Raw genomic sequence first — 27,019 nt, 5'->3', positions numbered from 1 at the left:
AACCCAATACTAAACAAAACAAACAAACATACATACATACATACATACATACATACATCCATACATACATAGGCCTACGTACGTACATGCATGCATTCATATGTGATCGATCAGCCTTTCTATACATTATGACTATGAATGCTGGACAATTATTATTACTAAAGATAATGTGGTTGACTCCGTCCAATCATGTCTGATCTATAAACGACGTCGGCTGGGTAAACAATTAATTGTACCGGTACTGAATACCTCGGTATTCACCAAAGAGTCTGCCCGAACATTCATTTTGCAGCATTTCGGCATTTCCCAATCTAAAAGTGTCATCTATCTACCCGCACGATATCTTTGGGGGCAAAAGTTAGGGAAAAATTCGACCAAGGGAGCGGGAACAACGTTACTTTTCTCCCTTATTTTGTGCTGTTAGTTTTGTCTTTTCCTTTGAAAATGACTGAATTTTCTTAACTGTTTTCCCGAATTACAACCTCTCTTTTTTTCAGAAATTTTATTGAAGTTTTTCGATATTGATAGGAGACTTTTAGTGGAAATTGTGTCATTTCTGAAAATACTAATGTAGGCCAAAACATTAAAATTTACACTACGGGCCGGTTTTTTTTTCACTGGGTCTTTAAAAAATATAAAAATATAGATCTAGATCTAGATGATCTCTTCTAACATGCTGGACTACAAGTTTACCTTGTACAATCAACAGAATTCTCCGTTTTTAGGTTGTAAAATATGACTTTTCCCTCGCAGCTGGAAGGTGATATATATTGATTGATAATCTCGCTGTTTTCAAGTGGTGTGATAAATCTGATTTTTAGCGGGAAAGGTTTTTATAATCTGGCAAGTATGTAATTCGTTCTTTAGTGTTTGTACTGTATTCTGTTCTTCCACCCACATTCAGTAAGCTAAAGCTTATTCTTCCTTCACTGGACTGGTCCTTACAGCTCAGTGCTTCACTCTTCACACACAGTTCACACTGACACAGGAATCAAAGTTTGTGACTGTCCCAAGTCATGAGTGTCGGAGGAACTGACGATACTTCTGTGACAGTACAGTAAAAATACTAAAAAGCTGATTCTGAAGTCGAACCAGCCCTCACAGTGATTAAATCATGCATCCTCATCCAGCATGACGACCAGACTTCATTCCGTACATTCTAAGATTCTTAGATTCTATCCAACTGTGATGAATCTTGTTTTTGTTCTCTCTGCCTCTGTCTCTAATTTAAATTGCAAGAAGCCAGAGTAGTTCATCAAACCAGAAAGTGGAGACGGAGAAATAATCTTTTATAGAGTAGGTAGCATTACAGGTGCGAAGTGCTGAGGTTTTTACTAGATTCTATCAGCTGTCCATGATGTCAAAAGTGATGATCCGGTTGTGGCCCTAAACAATTACTAGGTCTAGATCTACCTAGAATCTACCTCTACTACTACCCTGCCGTTCAATCCTACCCCTCTTAACTCCTATTCCAAGTATAGGGGTGCCCATTGGTGGCACAATTGGTTCGGTTTGGCAGGCGGGGCCAGTCAGATTGTGGGAGCAAAGCGACCATCAGCACAAACCGATTGCCCGATTCGCAGAGCCCCATTTAAAACAAGGGATCACAAAAGATTTCCCCTACTGGGTCTGTATACTTCGTGGCTTTGTCCCCGGTTACCGGGTCTGTATACACTCCCCTAAAACAAACACCAAATGTGTAACTTGTTTTCAATTTTCAGGCCGCAAGTTGAGCGATCGGTTTGTCGATCTTCCCAATGGGCACTGGGGTTCGATAACCCTACCTCTACCCATTGGCCTAAAGTTACTAATAAATTTATTATATATATATTTATTTTTAATGTCATTAATTACACTTGGGGCCAAAACCAGAGATCGCCTAAGTGGCCTTACAAAGTTTTAGCGCTTTTACTTTTGTTAGTTTGTAAATTAATGTAGTAGATGTGTGATGGTGCATTTAAAATTGCATGGTACTCTCCCTGTGCCTGTATGTATGAATGCAATCGATCACCTTAATGTTGTGTTGGATTTTTTATAAAATAAAGTGACCTAGCCCTAACGTGCTCCATAGCAAAATCGACTGGATACAGAATAGGCCGGCTCTATTTCTCCGAACGTTAGGGAAGATAAACTTGAATTTTATTTCTCCGAACGGTTTTCGTTCTTGAGATTTTAATAATGGAGTGGCCCGCACTCGCGCGTGTCTGTGTGTGTGAGAGAGAGTGTGCGCGCGCGTGTGTGTGAGGTGTGAAGGGGGGGGGGGCGTATATGCGTAGAGGGATCTTTTGTGATAGTTTTTGCTTTAGGGGTGACTAGATCATGATACTTACAAAATAGGTTACTGCCAAAGTCGAGCAGTCTTGTTTTCTCGCAGCACCTTTTGAAGACATTTTCAAATGAAGTATAGGTCAGGAACGTTGCCCCAACCACACTTGAAATATCTGAACATTCAGACATCTAAACATCTCTAGATTCTAGCTCTAGAAATTGAATTCTATGCAAAAAAAATGTTTTTTCCCAGTCCTCGCAGAATGAAAGATGACCCGGATTCTCGCAAATAACCAACAAATCTCGAGAATGGAAATCGTTCAGAGAAAATAGAGTTCTAGTTTATTTTCCTGAACGTTCAGAGAAATAGTCACCTTAATCTCCCCCTACCCATGAATCGAACCAAGGTCTCTTACATTTCAGTCTTTAAGTTATAGATATAAATACTGTCCTACTCTGTTGGTGTTGCTAGTGAGTGCCATACACACACACACACACACAGTAGGCTAATTTTTCCACCCCCAAAAAACTACTTTAAACTTAAAATTATGTATTCTACCCCAAATTCCTTGTTTATTAAACGTTGGTTACTGATGTGGACTTCTTTCAGAACTCGGACATGATTCTATTTTACAAATGGATACACTTAAATCTTAGTGTTTCACTCCTCCTCTCCCTTCCCTACATTTTTGGAATAAGTAGGTGTCGCCTGTCTAAGAATTTCATCTAGATCTGCTAATATTTGGTCTTTGCAGGGTGGGTGTTTTTTGAATCGTTAGACTGTCATTCAGTGTTGTTAGCTGTTTGATGTTTGGTTTAACTCTTTTTCTCCTCATGTATGTAGTACACGGTAGATGTAAACAAATCTGATGCGTCGTGGTGAAATCAAGCGCTCGTCAAAATAATAAAATAAAAGAAATCGGTATTGTTTTGGGCCAATTGCAATTTTTTTCATATTTTCTTTTTTGGGTTTAACACCTTTAATGTGAATTTAAAAACACATTTTTGTATGGATTTTGTTGAAAAACATTGATTAGAGGCCCCAAAAATACATTATATTCTGAGTTTCCAATGACTCTCAGATTACGGTTATAATGGAAGTTACTAAACTTTAATGGTCATTTCCTTGCTAATTTTAACTTTGAAACTAGACGGCCCTGACCTCCTTCAATGGCAAATATTTTGACTTCTCTATTCAACATAGATGGACAATTTTTTCACCAAAAAAGAAGGCAAATAAACAGGCTAAATAATGATAGGCCTACCAATAAAACCAAAATTGACGAGTGCCTGATTCCACAAGTCGTGACACAAATTATTAAGGGGAATCAATGTCATTGGTTGACTGTTTTTATAACTGGAATCCAATGATGATGTGTTTTATGGTCATAAACATTTCTAGAAACTTTCTGTTAACAATCGATTATAATACACACCCACACTTTGCAGTCACACAACCAACAGTACGAAATTGTCAAACAGGCAGTAAAATGGCGTTTTCTTTGATTTTGTTTTTTTGACAAACCCCTGATTTCCCCACCTGCCTCACATTATTTATGTGATACCCTTCAATACTTGAGGTTCAAGCATAATGACGTTGCCACTCGAGTGCCATACGACCATGTATCATACTCAAAACATTGGTGTTGATTAGGCTTCTAACAGATAAAGCAGAAATTGCTTCCACAGTGGTATGGCATTATAATTTCTCTTTTCTGGCATTTTTACACTGTTGTTCTTTCAGTCCATTCTCTTGTGTTTGACAGATCCAGGTACCCTGACTTGTATCTGTCCCAAGATTGAAGATATCCAAAGAAAATGACGTCTCTGAAAGTGAAAAAGCGGCTCATGTACACTGTGTTTGCCTTCATCTTTCTATGCGGTGGCATTGAGTATGGTAAGATCTTGACTTATATTTATGTAAAAGTAAAGATTTATTAAAGCTGAATCGACAGAAGCCTGAGTTGGCAGTTACTGGCTATGTTGAAGTAGTTCTTTGCCTAGATTATCAAAATTATGTCAGTGAGAGTGTAAAACATTTACAATTCTCAATTAATTGATTGATGATTTTATGCCTAAAACTGAATATTTTGCTGACTGGTTAGTAAAAGTCTATTCTTTGTTGATGTATGATCTGCTCTTATTTAATGTTAATACTGAGCCTAGGTTTTTAATAATCATTCTTTTCGTACTCATACTCTTTATTTTTCATTCTGTGATACCTTTTGAAGTTAATTACTTCTTTACCCTATCCGTACGCCCTGGGGTCATTTTGTACCCCCGGGGTTGTATTCTTCACATTTTAGAATACTTCTAGTACGATCTATTTGAAACTTTCAGTATTTCTCAAAAAATCATTTTGACAGACTGCTATGCGAAGCGTATGCATCGGAATAACGAGTAAATTTCCTCTTTGGAAAGTGGTGGCACAGAGTTCTCCACGTCATATGGATACGATAGTAAAACACGACGTACGGATAGAGTTAAAACAGGACTATTTGAAATCTATTCAATTTTATAACCAAATCAAGATGAAGAGCTGGAAAATTTGATCTATGGTACTCCCAAGGGAGTTTTTTAAGCAAACACATAAAAATTTGCTCATGTTTATGTACACTGATAGACTGACTCTTAACTTTTTATAAAGAGTAGGCAGTATATTTATGACATGATATAACTCAAAGTTTTAATTCAGATAGCGGTTAGAAATTTTCTAGTTATTCCTGAGATATTTCCTGCCAGTCTGGGGTCCTGTTGGTAGACCTAATTCTGAGTATTTCATTATCTTTTCATCTTGTACCGGTAGTGCATTTATAACTTCATCAACTGAATAGGCCTAAAGGCTAGAAAATTGTAGGTAGAATTATTTTGTAAAATTTACATTTTTGAATCTATGTCATCTCTCTTTTAATTTCAGGGCCTTGCTCTTTTCTTTTTTCTATTCCATTCCTGTTCTAACTACTGCTCCTAGTGCTCCTACTTTGAACTGGTTTAAATTTTTGCCTTGTAGAGATGGTACAAATGAAGGGTAAGGTTGTACTCTTTCTTTCTGGGTCATTAATCTTTAGAGTTGCTGCAGATCCATAACATATCACTTTCACTGTGCAGGTGGTTAGATGGCTCCACGGGCAGGTCGTTCTTCTTTTTTTTTTTCCCTGTATTGTTTCTATTTGCCTGTCTTATTTTCTCAGCGACTAAATAGATATGTTATTGTGTGGATGTGCTTAGCAGTGGGTTGTTGTCGGGTTCTCTGGTGTGGTTTGCTCCTTCTTTCCTTTCAAACAAATATCTATTGTCTATTTCTCTCCTTCTCCTTTTTTGTGTTTGTTACTCTCTTGTAACACCTCATATCTTTGGCACTTATATGACCTTATTATGTTGCAAGTGCCGTAAAACACTTACTAAAACAATAACTCTACTCAAAACTTACTTTCACTGCTACATCGGCATTACAGCTGTTGACTTGATTGATAACAGCAAAATTCTACACCATTTACAATTTATAGAGTTCTGTGTTCATAAAACAAAGTGCTGTTCTTCTAACAGCGGTGATTCTCCCTACCCTGTGGCTATACTTGCACAATGAGTACGGAGTTCCGGAGTACATGTTAGGGCTAGTGCTGTCAGCCTACAGCGTGGCGGCAGCGTTGGCCTCCCCTGTGACTGGCAGGTAGGTGCTCTACATGTAAAAGGTTTTTATTCATTTTGTCAGTTTTCTAATGCTTTAATTTATCGAATGTTTTTATTCATTTCGTTAAAGTTTCAATTAATTACTTCAATTTTTCCAATCAGCTTATGTTTAAAATTTTTATAATCTGAGGGAGATTGCCATTCTTATGTAGGCATGGCCTGTCATTGAACGTTTTACATTTTTTGACACCTAGACCCTTGGGTAAGTTAAGTAGGAATTAGCACCTGTTCTTGAAAAGAGACGAATACCCTGAGTTTTTGCATTTGTGTCGCATATGAACTATACTTTCATAGCTGTAGATTTTCAAAATTGGTCATTGCTTAGAGAAATTGATGACTCTATGGTCCATTGAAAGAAAACCAAAAAAAAACAAGTATTTAATGTCTTTGAAAATGATCAATAGTTGTAGAAAGTCAAGATTCCCTGCATTCTTGTATCAAAACTGACCATGACTATTAAAAAAACCCAACCCAACTATTGCATAATGGACTGAGATGGAGGCATCTATGAAATAATTTGAAAATGAAATTAACATAATATAATGTTTTGTTCTTATTCTACTACTTTTTATGTCCTAGGTATATAAAGCAAGTCCCTTTATTTCTGTAATCATTTTGTCTTGTTTTCATTGATTCTCTCTACATATGAGACATGTTAAATGTCATTTCCAGGGTATCAGATCGTACCAGAAACTCAAAGAGAATCTTTATTGTGTGCACGTTGTTTGAGCTGGGAGGCAGCTTCCTCTACTTCGCTGATGTCTCAGTCGCAATGTGCCTCGTCAGCAGATTCATATCAGGTTTGCACAGTTCTTTTTCTGGCTCTTTTTAATGAATAATTCCTTCTTCTTTTTTTCTTATGTCCAAGCTCTTTTAGCCTACTTTAAATGTCAGCTCCCTTGACCGTCAAATAAAGGGCACTTCAGAAAGCTAATTTCCCATTGCCACTTTGAAGTAAATATATTCTTGATGATTTACACCACCAATTGTTCACAGGGGCGGATTTAAATGCCGGTACTAGATATGAAATAGGTTGGTCATTTTGAAAGGGGAGCTGTTGGTCATGTTCAGAGCGCTTCGTTGAGAAGGCATTGTGTTCAGAGTTCAAATTCCCTGTCACAGGTTCATTTAAGTGTAGACTGACGATAAATGTGCTAAGTGTATTATTATACTGACTATTAATGGTCTGAAACAGCTGGGGTTTTTTTAGCATTAAGAAAGGTCGGTCAAGAAGTGCAGTAGGATAACTGCGACTTTGACTTACAAGGGAAAAGAGGGGAAAATTAACTTTTGTGTCCACAGCAAATTCCATTAATGATTTAATATCTTCATATGTATAGATAATCAGCTTTTTATATTCTTACCAATTGTTTGTTTTGTCAGGGTTAGGAGCTGGTAGTGAGGCAATTGTGTTTGCGGAAGTTTCCAGGTATACCAGTGAAAAAGAAAGGACAGGCATTTTGTCAAAGTTGGCAGCCATCCGCCAGATTGCACTTCTCATGGGTAAGTGGAAAACAGGTCACCTCTATCAAAGGATGAATGCCTCAGACTTTATTCAATATTTGTTCTTACAACTGAGTTTGTGCCTGAGTCTTTTCTCTGAATGAAGTGGACCTCATTTTTTGGCTGTTCTTCATAAGTGTGTGATCCCAATTCCCTTACCCAAATACAGTCGAGCCTGCTTTAACTGACAAACTGCTGTCCAAGACGATCACCCATACAAAGGACCACCTCCCCCTTTTCAATTTTTATTCGCCCTTATATTTGTTTTATCATAATTTTTAAAGCAGAATTTTTAGAATCTGCTTCTCTGTGTGTTAGTGTGTGCATATTTTGAGAAATGAATATTTTAATTTTTTTCCCTTCTTTTCTGCACTCGTTCATGGTATGATTTTTAAATGAATGGAGTTCTTCTGCTGACTTAACATTGTGAATGCTGTTTCCATCCATGTATCTATAACATGCTATGTTTTGCTCTATAAATAAATAAATTTTGAATTTATTGCTGTTTAAATTTGGGTTACAATGGCAAACATAATATAATTATCTAAGTACCTATTTAATTAAATACATAACTATTCATGCAATGAATACAAGATACACAATGCTACAACGACGCAGACAACTTTAGAACAGCTGTGCAGTGCCTTATTTTTTTTAGTCAGTCTTGTTGTGTTTTTCTCAAGGAAACATAAACATGCCACTGACTCTTGCTTGACGTTCTTTGTGAGTCTGAACTCTCTGACCACTCAGCCACTGGAGCCTGTGCCTGGGCAAAGCCTGGTGTTGGGGTAACCTCTCCCGTCCTATATTTCAGGCCCAGGCTTCAATATATTTCTTCGAGAAGCGGACTTTACGATAGGCCCCTTCAAAGTTAACAAGTACACTTCTCCTGGGGTAAGTCGAAAAAGTTTAGGCAGGGTTCAGATCTATGCAGATACATTTGTGAACCCTGACTGCTGGAAAAGTGTTAATCATCGGCTGCCCGTTCTCTCTCATGTCAGATGTTATTTGAGAGAACTTGCTTCTCATATGTCTTAGTTTTGAAAAAACGGGACATGACATTCAAATCTCCCACACCTAATAGTAGTTTGTGAAAGATGTGGGTGGTTGCAGGTGCTCTTATGCGGTTTGCTCCTTCTTTCTTTTCAAACATCTGCTGTCTCTTTCTCTCCTCTTTCTTTTGTATGTTACTCTCTACTCGTAACACCTCTAATCTTCGGCTCCTTTTTTACCTATTTTTGTAGTAAGTGCCATAAAACTCTTACTAAAACTAAACTTTAACCCTATCCGTACGTTGTGTTTTACTATGGTATCCATATGACGTGGGGAACTCTGTGCCACCAATGAGGAAATTTACTCGTTAATCCGATCCATACGCTTTGCATAGCAGTCTGTCAAAATGGTTTTTTGAGAAATACTGAAAGTTTCAGAGAGATCTTCGAACGAGAAGTATTCTCAAATGTGAAGAATACAACACGGGGGTACCAAATAACCCCAGGGCGTACGGATAGGGTTATAAAAATAGAGCAAACTATTTGATGAACGCTTGATAAAATTTAAATATTTGTAGTATTTTTTGTTTTGTTTCATGGATGATTTGGTCGCTTTAAGCAGGAAGGGGCATCCCGGAAAATGCTGTTATGAGAAAATTGAAAGTAAAGTTTTTGCCCTTTAGAGACAAGGAGAGTTTTTTCTATATCCGAACAAATATACACACCAGTGAAACCAAACTTCTCCTTTAGGTAGGGCAATGCCCACTTTTGGTGTAGGTCAAGATTTCTGGAAACCACTGAAATCTGGGATAGCCCGCTTGTCCTTAAAAACGACCATATACTCCTTTCAATGAATGACAGCACTTATGTCAAAATCAGTACCTTTTTTTTTTTTCCACGGCAGTTCCAATAAAATATTGAATGTCTATGGAAGTAAAATATCATTTAACTTGTATGTATATTATATTATTATCTGCTTGTGTTTTTACCATTCCTGATGTGCAGCCCAGAAAATTTCCCATTGGAACAATAAAGTATCATCTTATCTGATCTTATCTGATCTTATCTGATCTTATCTGATCTTATCAATTACATGAGCACCATGCTGCATGGGCACGATTAATAACATGAGTGCAGTGTTGCTTGGACATATCTGCTGTAAGCTGAAAAAATACCCTTTTTAAAATTCACAGTAGTTTTAGAGATAAAGAGGCTTTTTGTCAGCGTAACCATTTAAGAATTGTGTTCTTCCGAAATTTGAGTTTTAATTTATTTCAAAAACTAGTTACAGTTTCGCTTTGATTCTTTCACACAAGTAGGGTGGGTGACTGATCAGGCTTTCGATTTAGCAGATTAAAAAATTTTGCACCAAAATGAAAAAAAAAGGCCTTTTGTCAGCTTACGGCAGATATCTCTGGCAAGCAAATCTTTAATTTTCTGTATAATACAGTAGACTTTGTTTAGCATGAAATTACTTTTACCAAGTAAAAAAAATTTCTTTATTCTGTGCATCTCAACTTCCGTCAACACAATATCTTATTTACATGAAGAAATTCTGTGGTCGCGTGAAGTTTATGTTATCAGCATTTTGTTGCGATAGGTCATAGGTTCAAAACCTTCGGTCCATAGGGTTTTCTGGTGGGCATCTGGACTTTTCTTCTTGTGCTGATCCTGCTGCTGTACTACGAGCCCGCCCAGGTCTACACGCAGGAAATGGAGGAGTCTCGGGCCACGGCAGTCTCAGATGTGGAGAAAGTGGCGTGGCCAAAGCGACAGATATCGTGTAGTGGGGGAATTGGTGAGTGTGTCTACTGACTGTCTGACAGCATTTCGTCTGTCAGCATCATTCCTCAGTGGGCAAATTCAGTTTTTGGAAGATTTGAGAAAGTTAAAGAAAATGATAACGCCCAATTCAGAACTATTTCTTTGAAAACAGCTCGTTATTTTTCATTTAAAAGCTATGAAGGAGATAATGAAAGAAAGCTGTTTTGAAAGATGTCCCTTGATGTCTTTATTTGAAATATTGCTTTGGATATGACTTGGAATTCTCACTGATACTGGAAATGTATCTTCCTATGGACTTACCATGTTCTCCCTCCCCCAAACCCCCACCATGCTCTTTCACTTCTTTTTCCACTTGCCTTCAAGAAGCATTTTAACACTTAACACTGTGGATGAAATAGAAACTTTTTACCTCCTCAAGACAAAACCTGGTGTTTTCTATAATTATGTGTGTCAGATTTGTAAGCCAAGTGTCATTTTTTTAAAATGGACGCCCTTGTCTCAGTGGAAGTTGTGATGACATACCAGGCCAAAGTCAAAGTTTTCTTTTTCAAAGGAGTAGCTTCAGACGAGTTTGTCTGTCAATGTCTGACTATGAGCAACACATCTGTAATGTAGAATGTTTCTTTAGTGAAACAGAAAAAAAATAAGGGTTAACATCTTTCACTACCGCGAGCTGTGTCTCACAGCTCGTGTTACCCCCAATGCTGGACCGCCAGTCGTGTTTCACGGCTCACCACTTCCTGTTAAAAAAATTTCCCCTTTATTTTATAATATAATATATGTGGTTGATATTGAAAATTGAACTCAAAATCTTTCATTTGTCCGACAGTATGCAAAATCAGAAAGTAGGTCACAAATAGGGTCCAGTCCAGGTGAGGAAAAAGAACCTTCGGTAATGAAAGAGTTAAAATGACTTGTGACTTTTGCTCTTGGCAGTAATACAAATTCTGGCAGAGAAGGGCTTGCCACATTTTTAACATTTAAAAAGCTTCATTTCCAACCGTGGATGTCTACAGCTTGCTGGCTTCTCTCGAGGTTTCAAGCAACGTAGTGTCTCCTTTTTTTATACTTCTTCATAAGCTTTTCAAATCACAGAATGTTTGTGGTAAGAAAATTGACTTTTCTGATGTATTGTGTTGTCAACCTGGTTATTTTGTTGTTGTTGACCTGTCTATTAGTGAAAGCTATATAATTATTCAGCATGAAAGTTCATTCATTTATTAATCCAAAAGGTTTAAGAACAATGCATCTCTTCATGTAAATGCTTAGAAGCATTTTAGTTAATGTTTCCGGTTTCGTTTTGTTATTAAAATGTGTATCGTGCCTTGAGAAACGGTTTACAGAAATGCATGATTTCAACTAATAAATGCACTGTTACCTTTCCTTTGAGGAATTGAAGGAATTCTTGACAAAGCACAATTTTCTTTCCTGCATTCCTTAACATTTTGTGCTGTAGAAGGATTTTAGGCTGGTCATTTTGAAGCACTTTGCTACTTTTTGCAAAGATAAATACCCCCCAACTTGAAACAAAATATGTAAATATAAAAATTGAGAAGAATTATAAAATTTCAGCATTATTGTTAACAAATGTTATGCTGGATATTTATTTGCTGTATGTGCATAAAAAAAGGATATAATTTTGATCTCGTACACATTGGTGAGTAAAAGATGCCTTCAGATAACTGAAATAAAAATTTTGATTGCTGCTTTCTGGGACTTTTCAGTACTTCAAGAAATATTAAATCCTCCGCTCAGTGTAAGACTCCATCATACATCACTTTTCAAAATGGCGTACAGTATAACACGGATAGGTCGAACACAGAAGACTCAAAATCACGCATCCGTTAAACTGTGCCTGCGGGCCCAGTTTGTTTTTTTTGTTTTTCTTCTACTTTATCTTAGTAAGGTATCCCTCGAACTACAGGGGCCGGTCCTAAGGAATTAGAGATATAATAATAATTTATAATAATTGCATTTATATGCAGGCACAGTTTAACTGATGAGTGATTTTGAGTCTTTTGTGTTCGAACTAGATAACCATGTTATACTGTATATCGAAGTCTTACATTAAGCTTCTCTAGAACTGCTTTTTCCGAATAGATTCATAATCACCCCGTGCTGTTTTATTAGATCTTTTTACTTTCAATGCAGAGAGTTCTTGAAAACTGACTTCATCATGGTTCCACCCTCATTTAACTATGATTTTAAAAGAAAATCATGCAGTTTTCTCTCAGTCATATGAGCAGTAATTTATGCAGTGTTCTCAGTCCTTCATGTAATAGATTATGAATAAGTACATGTACCGCCACCTAGCCTCAAAACCTCTACGGCACTAGCACTGTTTGTTCTGTTTCTGATTGTGTCCCCAGATGAGCCAAATAACCATCACAATGTAGCTCATGAGGAAATTCCTGATGAGCGCAAGGTACCCCCACAGTACGCCAATGGGGGCTCTGCTGTAAATTCTACTCACTCTGTGACTACACATCCAACTGAAAGGACTGAACAGAAGGGAACAGATAGACAAGTTTCTCCTTCAAGAGTTGTTGACGAAGATGCTGATATGGTTTGGGATGGGAATGGGACAGACACATACAGTAATGCTCACCCATATGGGAAGAACGGAGAGGAGGATCAGAGATGTTTCCCCTCTCTCCACCAACGTCATGATGACCTTCAAGGGTCAGAGCGTGAGCCAGCTGGGCTGCCCGCCAAAAGCGATCCTCCTCAGGTTGGGGAAATGGAATCTGAGGATCCGTCACAGATCGAGTTCCCCGAGACGTCGGCTCTTGGCACCTCCATCGATCTGATGATGTCTGCCGAGAATTTTATCTCCGACAGTCTGCTGAGTGCCTCAGAAAGGGAGGCGGATGCGACGGGTAGCAATGAGGGAGAAGAGAACAAGGAGGGTGGGAAGGGGGCGGAACAAGAAGGAGGAATTAACCTGGTGTTTGATGAGCATCATTTTGGTGCGGAGGAGGAGGAAGATGAGGGGCGGTATGATTCCCGAGGTGGTTACGCTGTTGTCTTTTCAGGTCCAAGATCGGCTGCTGACGACGAGAGGACGAGACTTCTTGGGCGTCAGACAAGTGCAGTCAGAGGGGTGAGTCTGGTGGATTCTGGGTTTTTCTTTCCCCAGTGCTGATTTGGTTATTTCTATTGGGGTTTTTTTTTTTTTATTTAACACCTTGCTATGGTCAAGAGTTTAATTTGAGAATAGATTGCTTGGTGCTTTATTAGGACTCCAGAATGAGAAGAAATGCTCAGGGAGAGATAAGAGAAATTTTTACTAATCAAAGTTTTTGAATTTTGAATATTAACCTTTCACACTCTTGCTGGAATGGTGAGCAACTGCCCTGTCTTTACTGGCAAAAAAGCATGGGTAAAAATATAGAATGTGTTTTGGTGGCAGATTTTCCCATGATCAGTGGAGATGTCTCTTTGTACACTGGAAATCTTACTCTTATTAAATCATCGTGTTTGTGTGTTGACATTGAATTGTGCCTATTATGGGCATTTTAGTTTGAAGAAACTCAAGGACTATTGGTCGCTTTTAAGGACAAGCAGGCTAACCCAGATTTCGGGGGTTTCCAGAAATCTTGACCTGCACCAAAAGTGGGCATTGCTCTACCTATAGAAATTTGGTTTTATTGGTGTGTATATTTATTTGGTTATAGAGAAAATTCTCCTTGTTTTTTAATGAAACTGAACAAGGGGCTAAAACTTTACCTTCGATTTTCTCAAAACAGCATTTTTCGGGATAGCCCACTTGTCCTTTAAAGCGGCCAATTGTAAAAATCTGCTTGTAAATTTTTTGCCATTTTTCTGTATTTGTCTCAGAGATGTACCAGTATTTATGGCTGATAGCAAAGTTTGTTTTGGGACAGCCCTTGTCATCAAGAGCCTGTTGTTATTTTTTTATTTCACCTTTGTAAACTTTGATTATGGAAGATGTAGGAGCAACGGAAAGTTCTCAATAAAAAACACTTCAGGCTTCAACTTCACTTAAATTTGAAAATGATTCATATCTCTGGCTTCTCAGTTGACTGTAAAACTTAACATTTGTTAGCCAATATGTTTTGTTTTTCTTTAATCATGTACTTCCTCATCATTTTGTTTTGCATGAAATCTTTATCCTGTTCTCTATCTAGCTCTCGAATGAACCGTACATACATAGGAGCACTCAAGTCCTTGATGACCCTCTCATTAGGGAAGGCAGACTGGGATTCTTCTGTAATGGTGAGAGAAAAAAGCTTGCAACCCTGCTGAGGATCAGATATTCTGTACTTTAACTACCGCATTTGTCAAAACAGCTTCAGTGTCTCTATATTGTGACCTACAATTAATTGACGAATGGTGTTTGGGAAAGACCAGCTAGTAGACTTATTTTTTTAAAGTGTTAAATGTCAAGGGGGGGGGGGGGGTAGATGTCTAATTCTTTAATACCTAAAGATTGTTTTGGAGCTGGGGTTTTAAACTTGTAGCCCGCAGAATGATAATATTGTGGCCCCCAACTTGACATCAAGGTTGAGGGTCAATGCAGCCCCGCATGTCTTTTCTCACAAGCACCTTTTTGCCATGATATTGCCTGGGATCTTTATATTATATTTTTCAATCACTTAAAAGCTATCGTTGCTCGTAATTGTAAAGGATTCCAGTGGTGTTGATTGACAAATTTTAAACACGATTTCGATGTTGCACTTTGGAAATAAAATACATGAGTCTTTTTTTGCCGTGTGGAATACTTGATTGGTGCGGTCCAGGCTCTCTCAGACTATACTCCGTGGGTAATTGGCATGTGCTGTGGTGTGGTTTGCGCCTTCTTTCCAATCAAACATCTATTATTCTAATCTCTCCTCCTTCCCTTTTTGTGTTTGTTACTCCCTTGTACCACCTCTAATCTTAAGCACTTAGATAACCAAATTGTACTGCAAGTGCCGTAAAACTCTTACTAAAGCGAAACAAGACTACACCCCCAGTGGCCCTCGGGCTATCTGAGTTTTATACTCCTGATATAGAGGCTCTTTCTGTGCTCCTCTAATGCTGACCATGACACTATTTAACACTGACTCGCCACCAACACACCATCCTTGACGTTTATTCACAAATGGCAAATTTGTAAAGGTCAAGAAGGCAAGGGACATAAATAGAGTTGTCCTATTTTGTGGCTAATTTTTGTTGTTGTTGTTTCCCTTTTAAGTTTTCATCATATTGTCGTATTATTATTAGTGTTCCTTTGTTGCATTGCTCTCATGTTTCATCTTTCCTCTGCAGAGTACATACGAGATGAAGTAGTAGCTGTGATATACGTGATTTTCTGCACTATGTTTTCGCAAGTCTGTGTAGAGGTATGTGGCGGGTGGTTGGCAGGTGTGCTTTGCTCTTCTTTCCTATTATTCTGGATGGTGTTTTCTCCTTTTTTCCCCCTTCATTTCTTGAGACGTAATCATATATCTAGATTTTACTGACTGAAATTTTTATCAAAACAGTGGCGGAAGCTGCTTTGAATGATTTGCCAGTGCTATACATGCAATACTGGAATCTAGAGGGATAGATATTTTATTAAAATAATATTGATAATAATAATGAATAGCATTTATGCTGGGCATAAATTAAAGAAACCACAGCACCCGCATCAGAACCATGACCCGGACATTTGTTTGGGGTTTTTTTTTCAATTAAAAACTAGAAAGGAAATAATGAAACAGAACAAAACTGTACCCTAAATTGCCCCCTAAAGGTCTAGTAATAAATTCCTACATGTGGTCGAATGATTCATCTGAAATAATATGAACGTTATTGTCAGCTTTGCTTTCTTTTCATGTATTGAATTTTATAAATAATATATAATTTAACTTTTATGCATACTTTCATATGTTTTTACGGTGCTATTCAGCCAAGAAAAATTTCGGTCTGGGACAATAAAGTATTATCTTGTCTTATTTGAATAAAAGCTTTATCTAGAACATCCCGGAAATTAATATGGACCATTGTAGAACAACTCTGACGACATGCCTTGACCATACGTGTCACGATGCGATGGAATCAAGCGCTCCTCAACTTTAATGCATTTGGAATTATTGGTATAATCTTAAAGTCTGTTCTCTTGCCTTGCTTTGAATTTTTTTTTATAATCCTTCTCTCTTAAATAGAGGTCGAGATATTAAGGTAAAATTAGCGAAACAATGGCTGACAAAGTTTGGTGACTTTTATAGCATAAGAGTCCTTGAAAACTTGAAAGTTTACAGTTTTTGTCCCTTTAATCAACGTTTTACAGTAAAATCCACACAGAAATGTGTTTTTAAATTGACATGAAAGATACAGAGCCAAAACACAAAATTTCGATAAAAATTTCTAAACCAGCAGAAAAGTGTCGGTTTCTTTGATTTCAGCATTTTGACGAAAGCCTGATTTCACCCCAATACAATGCCTCACATATGAAATGATTTTTTTGTTCTGTTTTTTTCAGACGATGGTTACACCTTTGTCTCTGAAGTACCTAGACTTTGGTGAGCTAGAGAACAGCCTAATGTACTGCGCTTGTGGGGTGGAGGTGAGTGGAGAAGAAAACTGTTTTAAAAATTATTATCCCTTTTTGTGTCAGTGTTTAGAGAGTTTGAAAGTGCTGCTGAACTCTGACTTGAATCAGAGGTAGGCGAACTTTTTTGGATTGGGAGCCATTTTGATAAAGCCACGAACAGAGAACCTTTGAAATATGGACAAAGTGCTTACATTAGGGAGTGCTAAATATAAATTGTATAATTATTGTAATAACGTTTTTACATTGATAAGACTTAAGACAAACCGATTTTTTTTAGTTTACAATATATGCCTTAACACAGTAGAATTTTGCCATTTTGCTGGTAGCCACCAGAGCATGGGGGCTTACATTTCTGTGATTCTTCAAATGCTAGTCTTAGCTCACAAATAATATTGACAAGTGGGATCACTTTTAGTACTTTTAGAACATATATTGATTTCTAATTCTTTTATAAATAAAATTTCACCTCATATACCTCTATTGGTGGCCACATTTGGCTTGTTAAGCATTTTGAAAGTGAAGCGCAAGGTCCTCGGACAGGGAAGACAGAAAAGCTATTGCAGAAAGGATGTGAAAAGGCTGTCTCGTTGGGGTTTGAACCTCAGAATGTATACTTGTTAACCCCTTTACCGTCTGGACTGAGACTGCCTTATGCTCTTTGGTAGGTTATGCTCCCTGCCCTGTGGTGAAGGGGTTTATAAAATTGATAAATTATTGTCTCGCTGTCGCCTGGTAAAATAAAATGAAGCTCAAATTTTGCCATTTTTTAAATGCCTTATCATGTTTCAGAGCCTCGTATTTAGGGGAAATTGTGAATGTTTTATACTCCCATCAACAGAAACGTTATTAGCTCATCCGTCAATGTCTGGCAATGACCAATACATCTGCACAGGAGAATCTTTCTCCAACAAAATAGAAAAATTTGAAGAATTAAAGCGGGTGGTTGGAGGGCGCCACTGGTAGGTCCTACTTCTTTACTTTCCTTCTGCTGTTTCTGTATGTCTTGTCTTGTCTTACATTTTCCCAGCTCTAAATGACAGTTATTGTGTCAATGTGCTTCACCTTACTCAAACTCAAAGGACGATACAAAGAATGAACACAAATAGAGGAGGGGAAAAAATTACATGAATCTCCGTTCATCAGCCTTTCAGAAAATGTAAAATTCTTGTTCATCGATACTTTATGCTTGAGAAAACAAGAAAAATAATGTACAGGGCATTACAAAAATACTGTCTTATCCGCAGATTATCATTGTGTTTGTACTGGTCTCAGTGTTCAGTCGTTGTGTCTGCGACAGGAACATGATTATCTTTGGAGCGTTTATGAACCTGGCCTCCAATTGCTGGCTTATATGGTTCGTACCAGAAGCCGAGCCCCGTAAGTCTGCTGTGCAATAGTGATGCTTTCATCTGTGCGTGTGTGTAATTATATGTGAAGCATCATGCTGAAATCAGGCGTTGGTCAAAATAATGAAATTGAAGGTATTGTACTGGCATATTTTGTCTGATTGGCCATTTTTATCAAATTTTTATTTTTGGACTCAGTGCTTTTAAAATCCCTTAAAAAACCCATTTCTTTGTAGATTTTATTGAGAAGCATTGAAAAAAGATTTTTAAAAATTGCAAATTTGCAGTTTCAAAGGAATCTCAAGCTTTGAAAGTCATGCAACTTTGGCCGCTCTTTTCTCGCTAATTTTACTTCTGAAACAAGGTTTTCAGGCGACCCCCTACTCCTTCAATCGCAAATATATCGACTTTTATTCATGATAGATGGGTAGTTTTTCATAGAAAGTGAGACAAATGAACAAGGTTTTAGATGAAATCAATGACTCCATATGCCCAAAAATTGAAGAGTGCCTGATTCCACTGCGTCGTGACACATATATAATTACATATGTGAGCCATTCTCATCAGAATGTTGCTTCAACATTTATTTCGTTTAACAATTTTTTAAAACTTTTTTTTTCTCATATGGGGAAACAAGTCAATCTAGCAATGCTCATCTTTTGACAATGGCTCTTATATTATTTTGGTTTTTTTCGTACCCGTCTGTATATGGTACTCATTTCTTTTTTACTTTGATTTCTTCAATTTATTCTGCAGATCATCCTGGTGATTTTCATCGTGAACTTTCTTACCAAACGCTGCAGTGATTCCTCCATGATATTTTTTGGCTGTTTCACTCTTTTTTTTTCAAGCTGTTTGTTTTTTGTCTACATCCCGTTTATCGGTACTTCACGTGAGAAAACTTCCTTAAAAGATCTTGAGTTGTGTTTTGTTCGATTGTTTTTTTATATTACTATTTTCATCTGCACCCATCTGTTCTCTCACTCTCTCTTTCTGAATGGAGTCAAAGGCTGACCTTCTTTTTCTGAATGTTTTTAGACCTATGTCCTCACAATTTGAAACAGAAGAAATATTCGGTTTGACTAACTTTGTCTTTTATCATGAAGAACGATTTACTAGCACTGTGTTCATTGCACCACTTTTTTGCATGAGACAGTTTTGTCCCTATGTTGATATTTTGCTTCCTGTCAACATGTGAGACACTGACAAAATTTATTCTTCAAATTCCAATTTGCAGTTTATAATTCTTCACACATCCTAACAAAGTGGACTTTAGGGGAAGTGTGTGTGTCTTATTAGCCTTATGTTCTAAAAGAGTTTCACAAGAGGTATTTTCAAATTTCTCATGACAATTTGACTTGGCTTTTTTTTTTTTTTTTGACTCTTTGGTGGATTGGAGATCTTAACCTTGTCCATACGCCCTGGGGTCATTTTGTACCCCCGGGGTTGTATTCTTCACATTTTAGAATACTTCTAGTACGAAGATCTCTTTGAAACTTTCAGTATTTCTCACAAAATCATTTTGACTGATTGCTATTCAAAGCATACAGATCGGATTAACGAATAAATTTCCTCTTTGGAAAGTGGTGTCAGAGAGTTCCCCACGTCGTATTGATACGATAGTAAAACGCAACGTACGGATAGGGTTAAATTATAGGGCCTAGTAAGAACTCAACATGAGACTTCACAGTCTTTTTACTAAGGGTAATTGGGTGAAATGTCTGACAAAGGCTGTTTTGTTTATTGACAGGGTAAAAAAATAATAAGTGTTATAATATTCTTTAGTTTAGTGGGTTCTTGTTAATCTATCTTTTAAAAAGTTGAATATTTTTTAATTTTTTTTTACTATCGAAGATGATCTCAAGCTTTGTATATATTTATTTTTTATATCCCATCAACTGGAATTATATGAATCTTGGTCTGTGGTCACATTTTCATGTAGGTGTTTTACACCGCTATCAACACAATTAGGATCATTTAGGAGGTGGGCTTCAATCCTGCCTGTCAGGGCCAACCTGGGCTGAGAGGGATACAACGTCCCAGCAGAAAGATGAAGATAATCTATAGATATTCTCCCCACACAGGAATCGAACTCATGTCTTCTGTGTGCAACTGCAAAGCACCTAACTGTTACCTCACAGATGGTGGTTACAATTTTTTGGAAAGTAATTTAAGTCATTTTCCTTTTTTGTATAATGTTGGCTGAAAACAAGCTAATCAGCTCTCTGAAAAATCCTTTTCATTTTCAAGTTATTATTATTATTCATATTTATTTATTCAATTTTAAAGAGGACGGTAATCCATCCACTAGAGATAACAGAGGCTCAGATTTCTCTATGCCTCATCAGCTTCTGCAGTATCTGTCCCGCTTATCAGTTGGCAGTTTTTTTATATTTTTAAAAATTCTCGGTTCCTATAAAAGGAAATTTTGATGGGGGGGGGTTTTTCTTCGCTGTTTCAGACAACCGTGATGGCAACCTGCTGTTCTTCAGTATCCCCGTGTTCCTGGATGTCTTGAGCTTGCCCTTCCTGTTTGTGTGCTCCACGTCGTTATTCTCCAAGCTGACACGCAAGGAAACACAAGGTCTGTGGGTTTGGGGGGATGATAAAAGTTCAATGAGCTTTACACTTACAGTACCGAAGCCTCGTATAGTGGAAAAACCCCCAAGTACCACATGGGTTCAGAACGCTGAAGCCATGGTAGTATTTTTGGGGAGATTGAAAAAGCCTGTGCAGCCCAAGAAACATGCTTTAAAAAATCACCCGTTTCATCTACCTTTCCTTGAAAGACCCATGAGTGGGCTAAAGGTTTTGATTACTTGCCATTTCACTGGGGCTCTCTTGGACAGAACATTACCCCCTGAGACGGTGCTACTGACTGAAGTGTCTTTAGGCCTTTCCCAAAGGGGGGAACATTAACATGTTCTTATGCACAGTAGAATTGTAAATGGACTGATTCATCGATGTCATGCTCATAACTGTGCCTGAACTGCAACAGGGAACTGCTGCTTTTTCTTTCCTAATTCTTACTATCGTCATTTTCCTCTACTTCTTTTGTATGTTTGTCACACTCTAATGACCCTCTATTTCTGGGGTGCCTCGATAGTCGAAGCAGACTTTGCACTGTTGAAGCTAGAGAGGTGAGCAGAGTAAGCCTGATTCCCTGTAAGGACTTCTCTGTTGACATCCACCCTTTGGCGCTCATTGGACCTTATGCAGTTGCGAGCGCAGTAAAACCTCTACTAAAACAAAAAACAAACAAGGACAGAACATGCAAGCGGTAGTATAAATCTGTCTGCCCCGGTCAATATCAGTCGTAAGATGCAATGTGCTATTATAAGGTACGAGGCTCGAAACGCAAAAATGTGACATTCTATGCAATTTTTTTTTTCTTGTTCTATTAGAAGTTTTATATCTTCTGCTTCATTTAAGGTCAAAATAAACAACTATAATCGACTGTAAATATTTTATTTTGAATTATTTTGGAGGTGTGTGTGGTTAGTTGTGAGCTTGCGTGACGAGATTAAAGGAGCCTATTTTCTCCTTTTCGTGTTTCCGCACTTTGCGCTCTTGAAAGTTCCATATTTTCGCCACACATTGTCTGATTTACTTCATTTTTTTTTAATTGTAGGAAAATGGTGATAGTTTCTGGAATTAATGTTAACCTCATTTTAAAAATGTCCTTCATATGACTGATTTTGATCGGGAGGGTCACAAATCAGTATTGTTTTACTCCTTCAGGTTTGAGTCAAGGTCTGCGTCGCACAGTTGTTGGTCTTGGCACAGTCTTAGCTCCGCTGTGGGGCTCCTCCACCGTCAATTCGCCGCACATCCTCTTTGGTGTTTTGGTGGCCTTGCAGGGTTTGGCTTTGGTGAGTTTAGATAAACATGTGTGGGTGGGTGGTTGGCGGGGGCTCTGGTGTGGTTTGCTCCTTCTTTCCTATCAAACATCTATCGTCCTCATCTCTCCTTTTTTGTATACATTACTCTCTTGTGACAAATCTATTTTTGGCACTTATATGACCTTATTGTGCTGCAAGTGCTGTAAAACTCTTACTAAAAAATAAAATGTGTGTGAGATTGTGTGCGTGTACTCGGGTATTTGTATCATGTACATGGGGTTGTGTTTATCTTCTTAGAGGGTCTAGGTAACAGGAATTCCAACGTGCATGTGTGTGCTCATGTGTTTGTGAAAAAATGACTCATGCTTCCAAGAAACTTAATGGTTTTTGTTTGATGTTTGATCCTACTGATTTGAAAGCAGAATTTAGCATTACCTTAATATAGGTCCTCGACTGAATCGGGTAATTTTGAAGTTACCGACAAATCCTGAAGATTTGGGGGCTTTTTTGCTATACCGACATCCGACATCTTTTTCAGCAGTCCATCAAGAACAATGATTACAAGAGCAGCATGCATAATACAGTTTTGCCTGGGCAGTGTGTATAAAGGAAGTAGATTGCCGGAGTACTTCTTCATTCCATTCAGATCTTCCCCCTGTTCAAATCTGTCAAAAATTCCATTCTCTCACCTTGTCCTTTTTTTCTTGATTTCCAAGTAAGGGTGATTTTAGGCAAAGACTAATGTCTTGTGTTATTAATAAATTATGCTAAACAATCTTTTTTTTTTAATCCCCCATTTTCTTTTCTTTCATTGCAGCTACTACTGCTGGGCTCATTCACAAAATTAAAAGGCTGGCGTGAGAGCTTGAAGGATAGAGAGAACCCAGCGCTTGCGACGGAATCGGCGCAAACCGTGCCCGCGAGTGCCAGAAGCGCCAGTGCAGGTCATTCGGTGCAGCGCCAGAACAGTTACGGCTCTATACAACAACAGAGACCTCTAGTGACAGAAGCCAGCTACCAGTCGCTGTCGGCAGCCGCGCTAGAAGACGCGGGTAGACAACCCACACCTCCTGCTGCTGTTTAAATACTACTTGTTGTCCTACTCCGGTCTCATCTGCCGATATTTGTTTAACCCTATCCGTACGCCCTGGGGTCATTTTGTAACCCCCCCACCCCGGTATTGTATTCTTCATGTTTTAGAATTCTTCTAGTATGAAGCTCTCTTTGAAACTTTCAGTATTTCTCAAAATATCATTTTGACAGACTGCTATGCAAAGCGTATGGATCGGATTAATGAGTAAATTTTCTCCTTGAAAAGTGGTGGCACAGAGTTCTCCACGTTGTATGAATATGATAGTAAAACACGGTGTACGGATAGGGTTAATGAATACATTTTTTGTGTGTTTTTGTCTCTGTTAACTCATTGCCTACCTGGTGTGTTTCTCATTGCTATCATCTAAGTACCCAAGTTGACAGCAGCATGTGTGGCCTGGGTAGGCAATGAGTTAAAATTATATGAAATACGGGGAACTGCAATATACTGGTCCTGAGAAAGAACTGTGGTATAAGAACAGACAAGAGAGTTGGGTGAGGAGTCAAAAGTCAATGGGGGGGTGGGGGGAAATATTGTGCTCCTGCGTCTTTGTTGAGCACAAAGAGCAGGGATACAGGATATATAAATGTAATTATTATTATCATGGTCATTATCATCTATTAGTATTACTTTTTTAATTATCATTATTATTATTATTATCGTTATTATTATTACTATTATTATTACTATTATTATTATCTTAATTATTATTACTATTATTTTTCATTATTGTTGTTATTATTATTAATGTTATTTTTATATGTCTTCCATTTATAAAGTTCATTTCCTTTGAGCTGATTGAACTTTTGTGGGATGGAATATTCACACTTTTCAGTGACGAGCTGGCACATATATGTAAATGAATGTGCCCCCTATTTTTATTCACTCCTGTTATTTTGCAGCGACTTTCTCAGCTTCTTGGTGCTGTGTTTAGTGTTCACACGCTGTTTTATTTGATGGTGATGCTGAAGACAGGACAAAAGTAGCTTTAGAAAAAAATATTTTCTTGCCACAGCCTATATACCCTGAGAAATTCTGAGCCCTGTTATTTTTGTATATTTTTTGGCCAATAAAAGAACCTTAATCAGATTTGCATAAAATCCAATAATATTTCTTTAATTCCGTTTTTCTGACATACTCCGAGATGTATACTAGCATACAGCCGTTTCGTTTTTAGATTCATTTGAATTCCAGTGCACAGAACAAATTCAAAGAAGGCACTGGCTAGAGTGGAGCATGCTGTGCTCATTTTACCAACTCTCACAGATGTAACAAAAATGTTGCAGTTTCTGTCTGAAGTGATAAAATTACTAGTAGTATTAGACAATACCAAAGACTGTTTGCTTAATATTGTAAAATCGACAAGAACTTAGAAAGAAAGAAGAGAGGAGATGAATGGAAGGAGGGAGAGAGAAAGAGAAAGAAAATAAAAAAGAATCAAACGGAAAAGCAAAAATGTAGTAGTAATAGTGAAACTTCTTTAACATTTCATGAATAGATCTAATGTGAATTCGCTGAGATTTCTTTTCAAATAGCAAAAATCATAAATTCATGTATCGTTGAAAAAACAAAACGGTAAACAATACCTCAAGTGAAACTGTAGTGTCCTTGAAGTCCATGTAGTGGCTACTTCAAAATTTTGTTTAAAAGTGACTCTACCTTATTTTCCCTTACAGTTTCCAAATGGTTTCGTAGGTCTAGATCTAAGTGTTCTTTCTCAGGAATATTCATGATCTATATTGGAGCACCGTATCTATAATAAGCTGTCCCCGTCATTTTATGCAAGAAAAATTCTGAAATTATGCAAACTGAGCCCAAAAATGTGAAATTATGCGATTCTGTTAATTTTTACAAAGAATGATAAAATAAAGGAAAATAATCTGAATTTATGCAAAAATGATCAAATTTTGCTAAATTATGCGGGGTGCATAAAACCATGGGGACAGAATAAGGGCAGCATACGTTCTGACAGGGTACACCGTTACTCTCACAGTTTATTTACTTTCCATCCTTTCTGAAATCAAAGACTTTTTCCACCATTTTTTGGGGTCTTTTTTTGCTCCCTGGCTTTTCAGCTGTGGTCGGAGAGGGCCACTAGTAAGGGCTACTTCTTTACCTTCCCCTCAGTTGTTTCTGTCTGTCTGTCTGTCTGTCTGTCTGTCCTTACTTTTTCCCAGCACAAAATGACCATTATTGTTTTGATGTGGTTGTTTTTACTCAAACAATACAAGCCCACAAGCTTCCATATTTTGTTGGGAGGTTTTTTTGGTTGTTTTTTTTTTTGGGGGGGGGGTGGGTTTGTTTTTTTTTATTCGTGGCATGATATCTGTAGAGTTCTTCAAAATAAAATAGTCTTGACATTGCTGTAGATTGTTCAATAAAGCCAAATGAGTAGCACAATGTGTCCACTTCCCTAGTCCAGACTGAGATTCTGTTTATTTTTCGGTTGTTGTTTTTTTTTTTTGTTTAACGTTATGACCTCAAATAATGGAGAATATTTTTTTTTTATGTATTAAAACTGAAGGGGGGTAGGGGAGGGGGATCATGTTTTTTATGTGTATGTTCATGCCATATGTCTGTTACATGTTAATTTGTGTTGCATGTTTGTATTATGTATTATAATAACCGCTTGCCTTGAAGCACATTCCAAAACACTTTGTTTTCGATCTCCACAATTGAATTTCTTTACTTAGTAATGTCTCACTGATGCTGAATATGGATCAAAGTTTGCCTTATATGTCTCTGTTTTCTTTTTTTCTTTTCATTTAAACTCTAGGAATATACCGTACGCTTTTAGATTCACGCTCAAACTCTTAATATCATAAGAATGTGTTCTTCCTGATCGGTTATGGAGATCAACATTAACCAAGAGAGAGGATTTTACAGTATTAAACAGATAGTTCGAATTTTTTAGGAGCAGCCTCGGTAGTTCGAGGGGGTCTGTAGTTTAAGGGATATCATCGTACAAAGATTTAAAAAAGGGACAAAAAACAGGACAAGACGCACAGTTCGACAGATGCGTGATTTCGAGTCTTCTGTGTTCGACCTATCCGTGTTATACTGTATTTCAATGTATGTCTACTTTGTTGTTTTCTTCTTGCCAAATATCAGAGAGCTGTACTGACAGTAGCGAGTGAGATAGATGCTTTTTGTCTCTCTGAATGCTTACTGGATTTGTTTTACTTTTTTGCACTTTTTAATTTTATACAATTTCGTATCTTTTTTTTTCTGTCACCTGTGATCCGAGAGGCTCAGTGTTCTTATAAGCGTCTTCAATTTAACTAAAAGGTCATTGATTCATGAACTTGTGTATTAGTATATAAACTAATAATATTTAATACCCAATTTTGTTCTGTTCAATATACCGGTAATGTGAGTTTTGTTCCACTCCATCCAATAATAATATAAGGTTTGATTCCTTTCTCCTTGGTAAGTAAAGTTTGATGTGGCTTTTACTTTTGCCTTTATAATAACTCATTCAAACATGATGATTCCAAGAACGTGTGGCGAGATAAGAAGACCACTCCCGTCAAGGGCAACACTGCAGTCAGACCATGCATGTATACATCATGTGTGTGTGTGTGCCCTTGCTGGGTACACAGACTAGAACGCACCCTCCGGGGCGGTGCCACTGACTGAAGTTTTTTAGGCCATTCCCAAAGGGGGGACATTTCTCGTTCATGCACAGTAGAATTGTAAATGGGCTGATTCATCAATGTTACGCTCATAGCTGTGCCTGATCTACAAAAGGGAACTGCTATGCTACTTTTTCTTTCCTAATCCTTACTATTATCATTTTTCCTCTACTTCTTTTGTATGTTTGTCACACTCTTGCTTGTGGCCCTCTATTTCCGGGGTGCCTTGAAAGTCGAAACAGACTTTGTGCTGTTGAAGCTAGAGAGGTGAGCAGAGTAAGCCTGATTCCCTGTAACGACTTCTCTGTTGACATCCACCCCTTG

General features: G+C 37.6%; 1 protein-coding gene across 2 annotated transcripts; it reads left to right on the top strand.

The window, feature by feature from the left end:
- Positions 1–942: 942 nt before the first annotated feature.
- LOC101859427 lies at positions 943–23,250 on the top strand. Of its 2 annotated transcripts, XM_005104161.3 has the most exons (15): positions 943–1,103; positions 4,035–4,165; positions 5,815–5,938; positions 6,631–6,758; positions 7,342–7,461; positions 8,276–8,355; positions 10,083–10,251; positions 12,608–13,341; positions 14,390–14,477; positions 15,513–15,586; positions 16,708–16,791; positions 18,024–18,156; positions 20,587–20,709; positions 21,867–21,997; positions 22,785–23,250. In XM_005104161.3, exons 2-15 carry the CDS (start codon positions 4,087–4,089, stop codon positions 23,049–23,051), a joined length of 2,334 nt encoding a protein of 777 aa, XP_005104218.1. In that variant the 5' UTR covers positions 943–1,103; positions 4,035–4,086; the 3' UTR covers positions 23,052–23,250. The 2 variants fall into 2 exon arrangements, with proteins under 2 accessions (XP_005104218.1, XP_035827159.1); XM_035971266.1 differs by lacking the exon at positions 943–1,103 and having other exon boundaries at positions 3,924–4,165.
- Positions 23,251–27,019: the final 3,769 nt, after the last annotated feature.

This window comes from Aplysia californica, unplaced genomic scaffold (assembly GCF_000002075.1).
Source record: "Aplysia californica isolate F4 #8 unplaced genomic scaffold, AplCal3.0 scaffold00407, whole genome shotgun sequence".
In the NCBI taxonomy this organism is placed as follows: Eukaryota; Metazoa; Mollusca; class Gastropoda; order Aplysiida; family Aplysiidae; genus Aplysia; species Aplysia californica.
The sequence above is the reverse complement of the archived record's forward strand: the minus strand, read 5'-3'. Positions and strand labels throughout refer to the sequence as shown.

Bases quoted from the DNA above. Each gene is read 5' to 3' on its own strand.
- LOC101859427 (XM_005104161.3), top strand. From the start codon at position 4,087: ATGACGTCTCTGAAAGTGAAAAAGCGGCTCATGTACACTGTGTTTGCC. The intron at 13,342-14,389 runs GTGAGTCTGGTG...TTCTCTATCTAG, and splicing joins AGACAAGTGCAGTCAGAGGG to CTCTCGAATGAACCGTACAT. The intron at 14,478-15,512 runs GTGAGAGAAAAA...TTTCCTCTGCAG, and splicing joins ACTGGGATTCTTCTGTAATG to AGTACATACGAGATGAAGTA.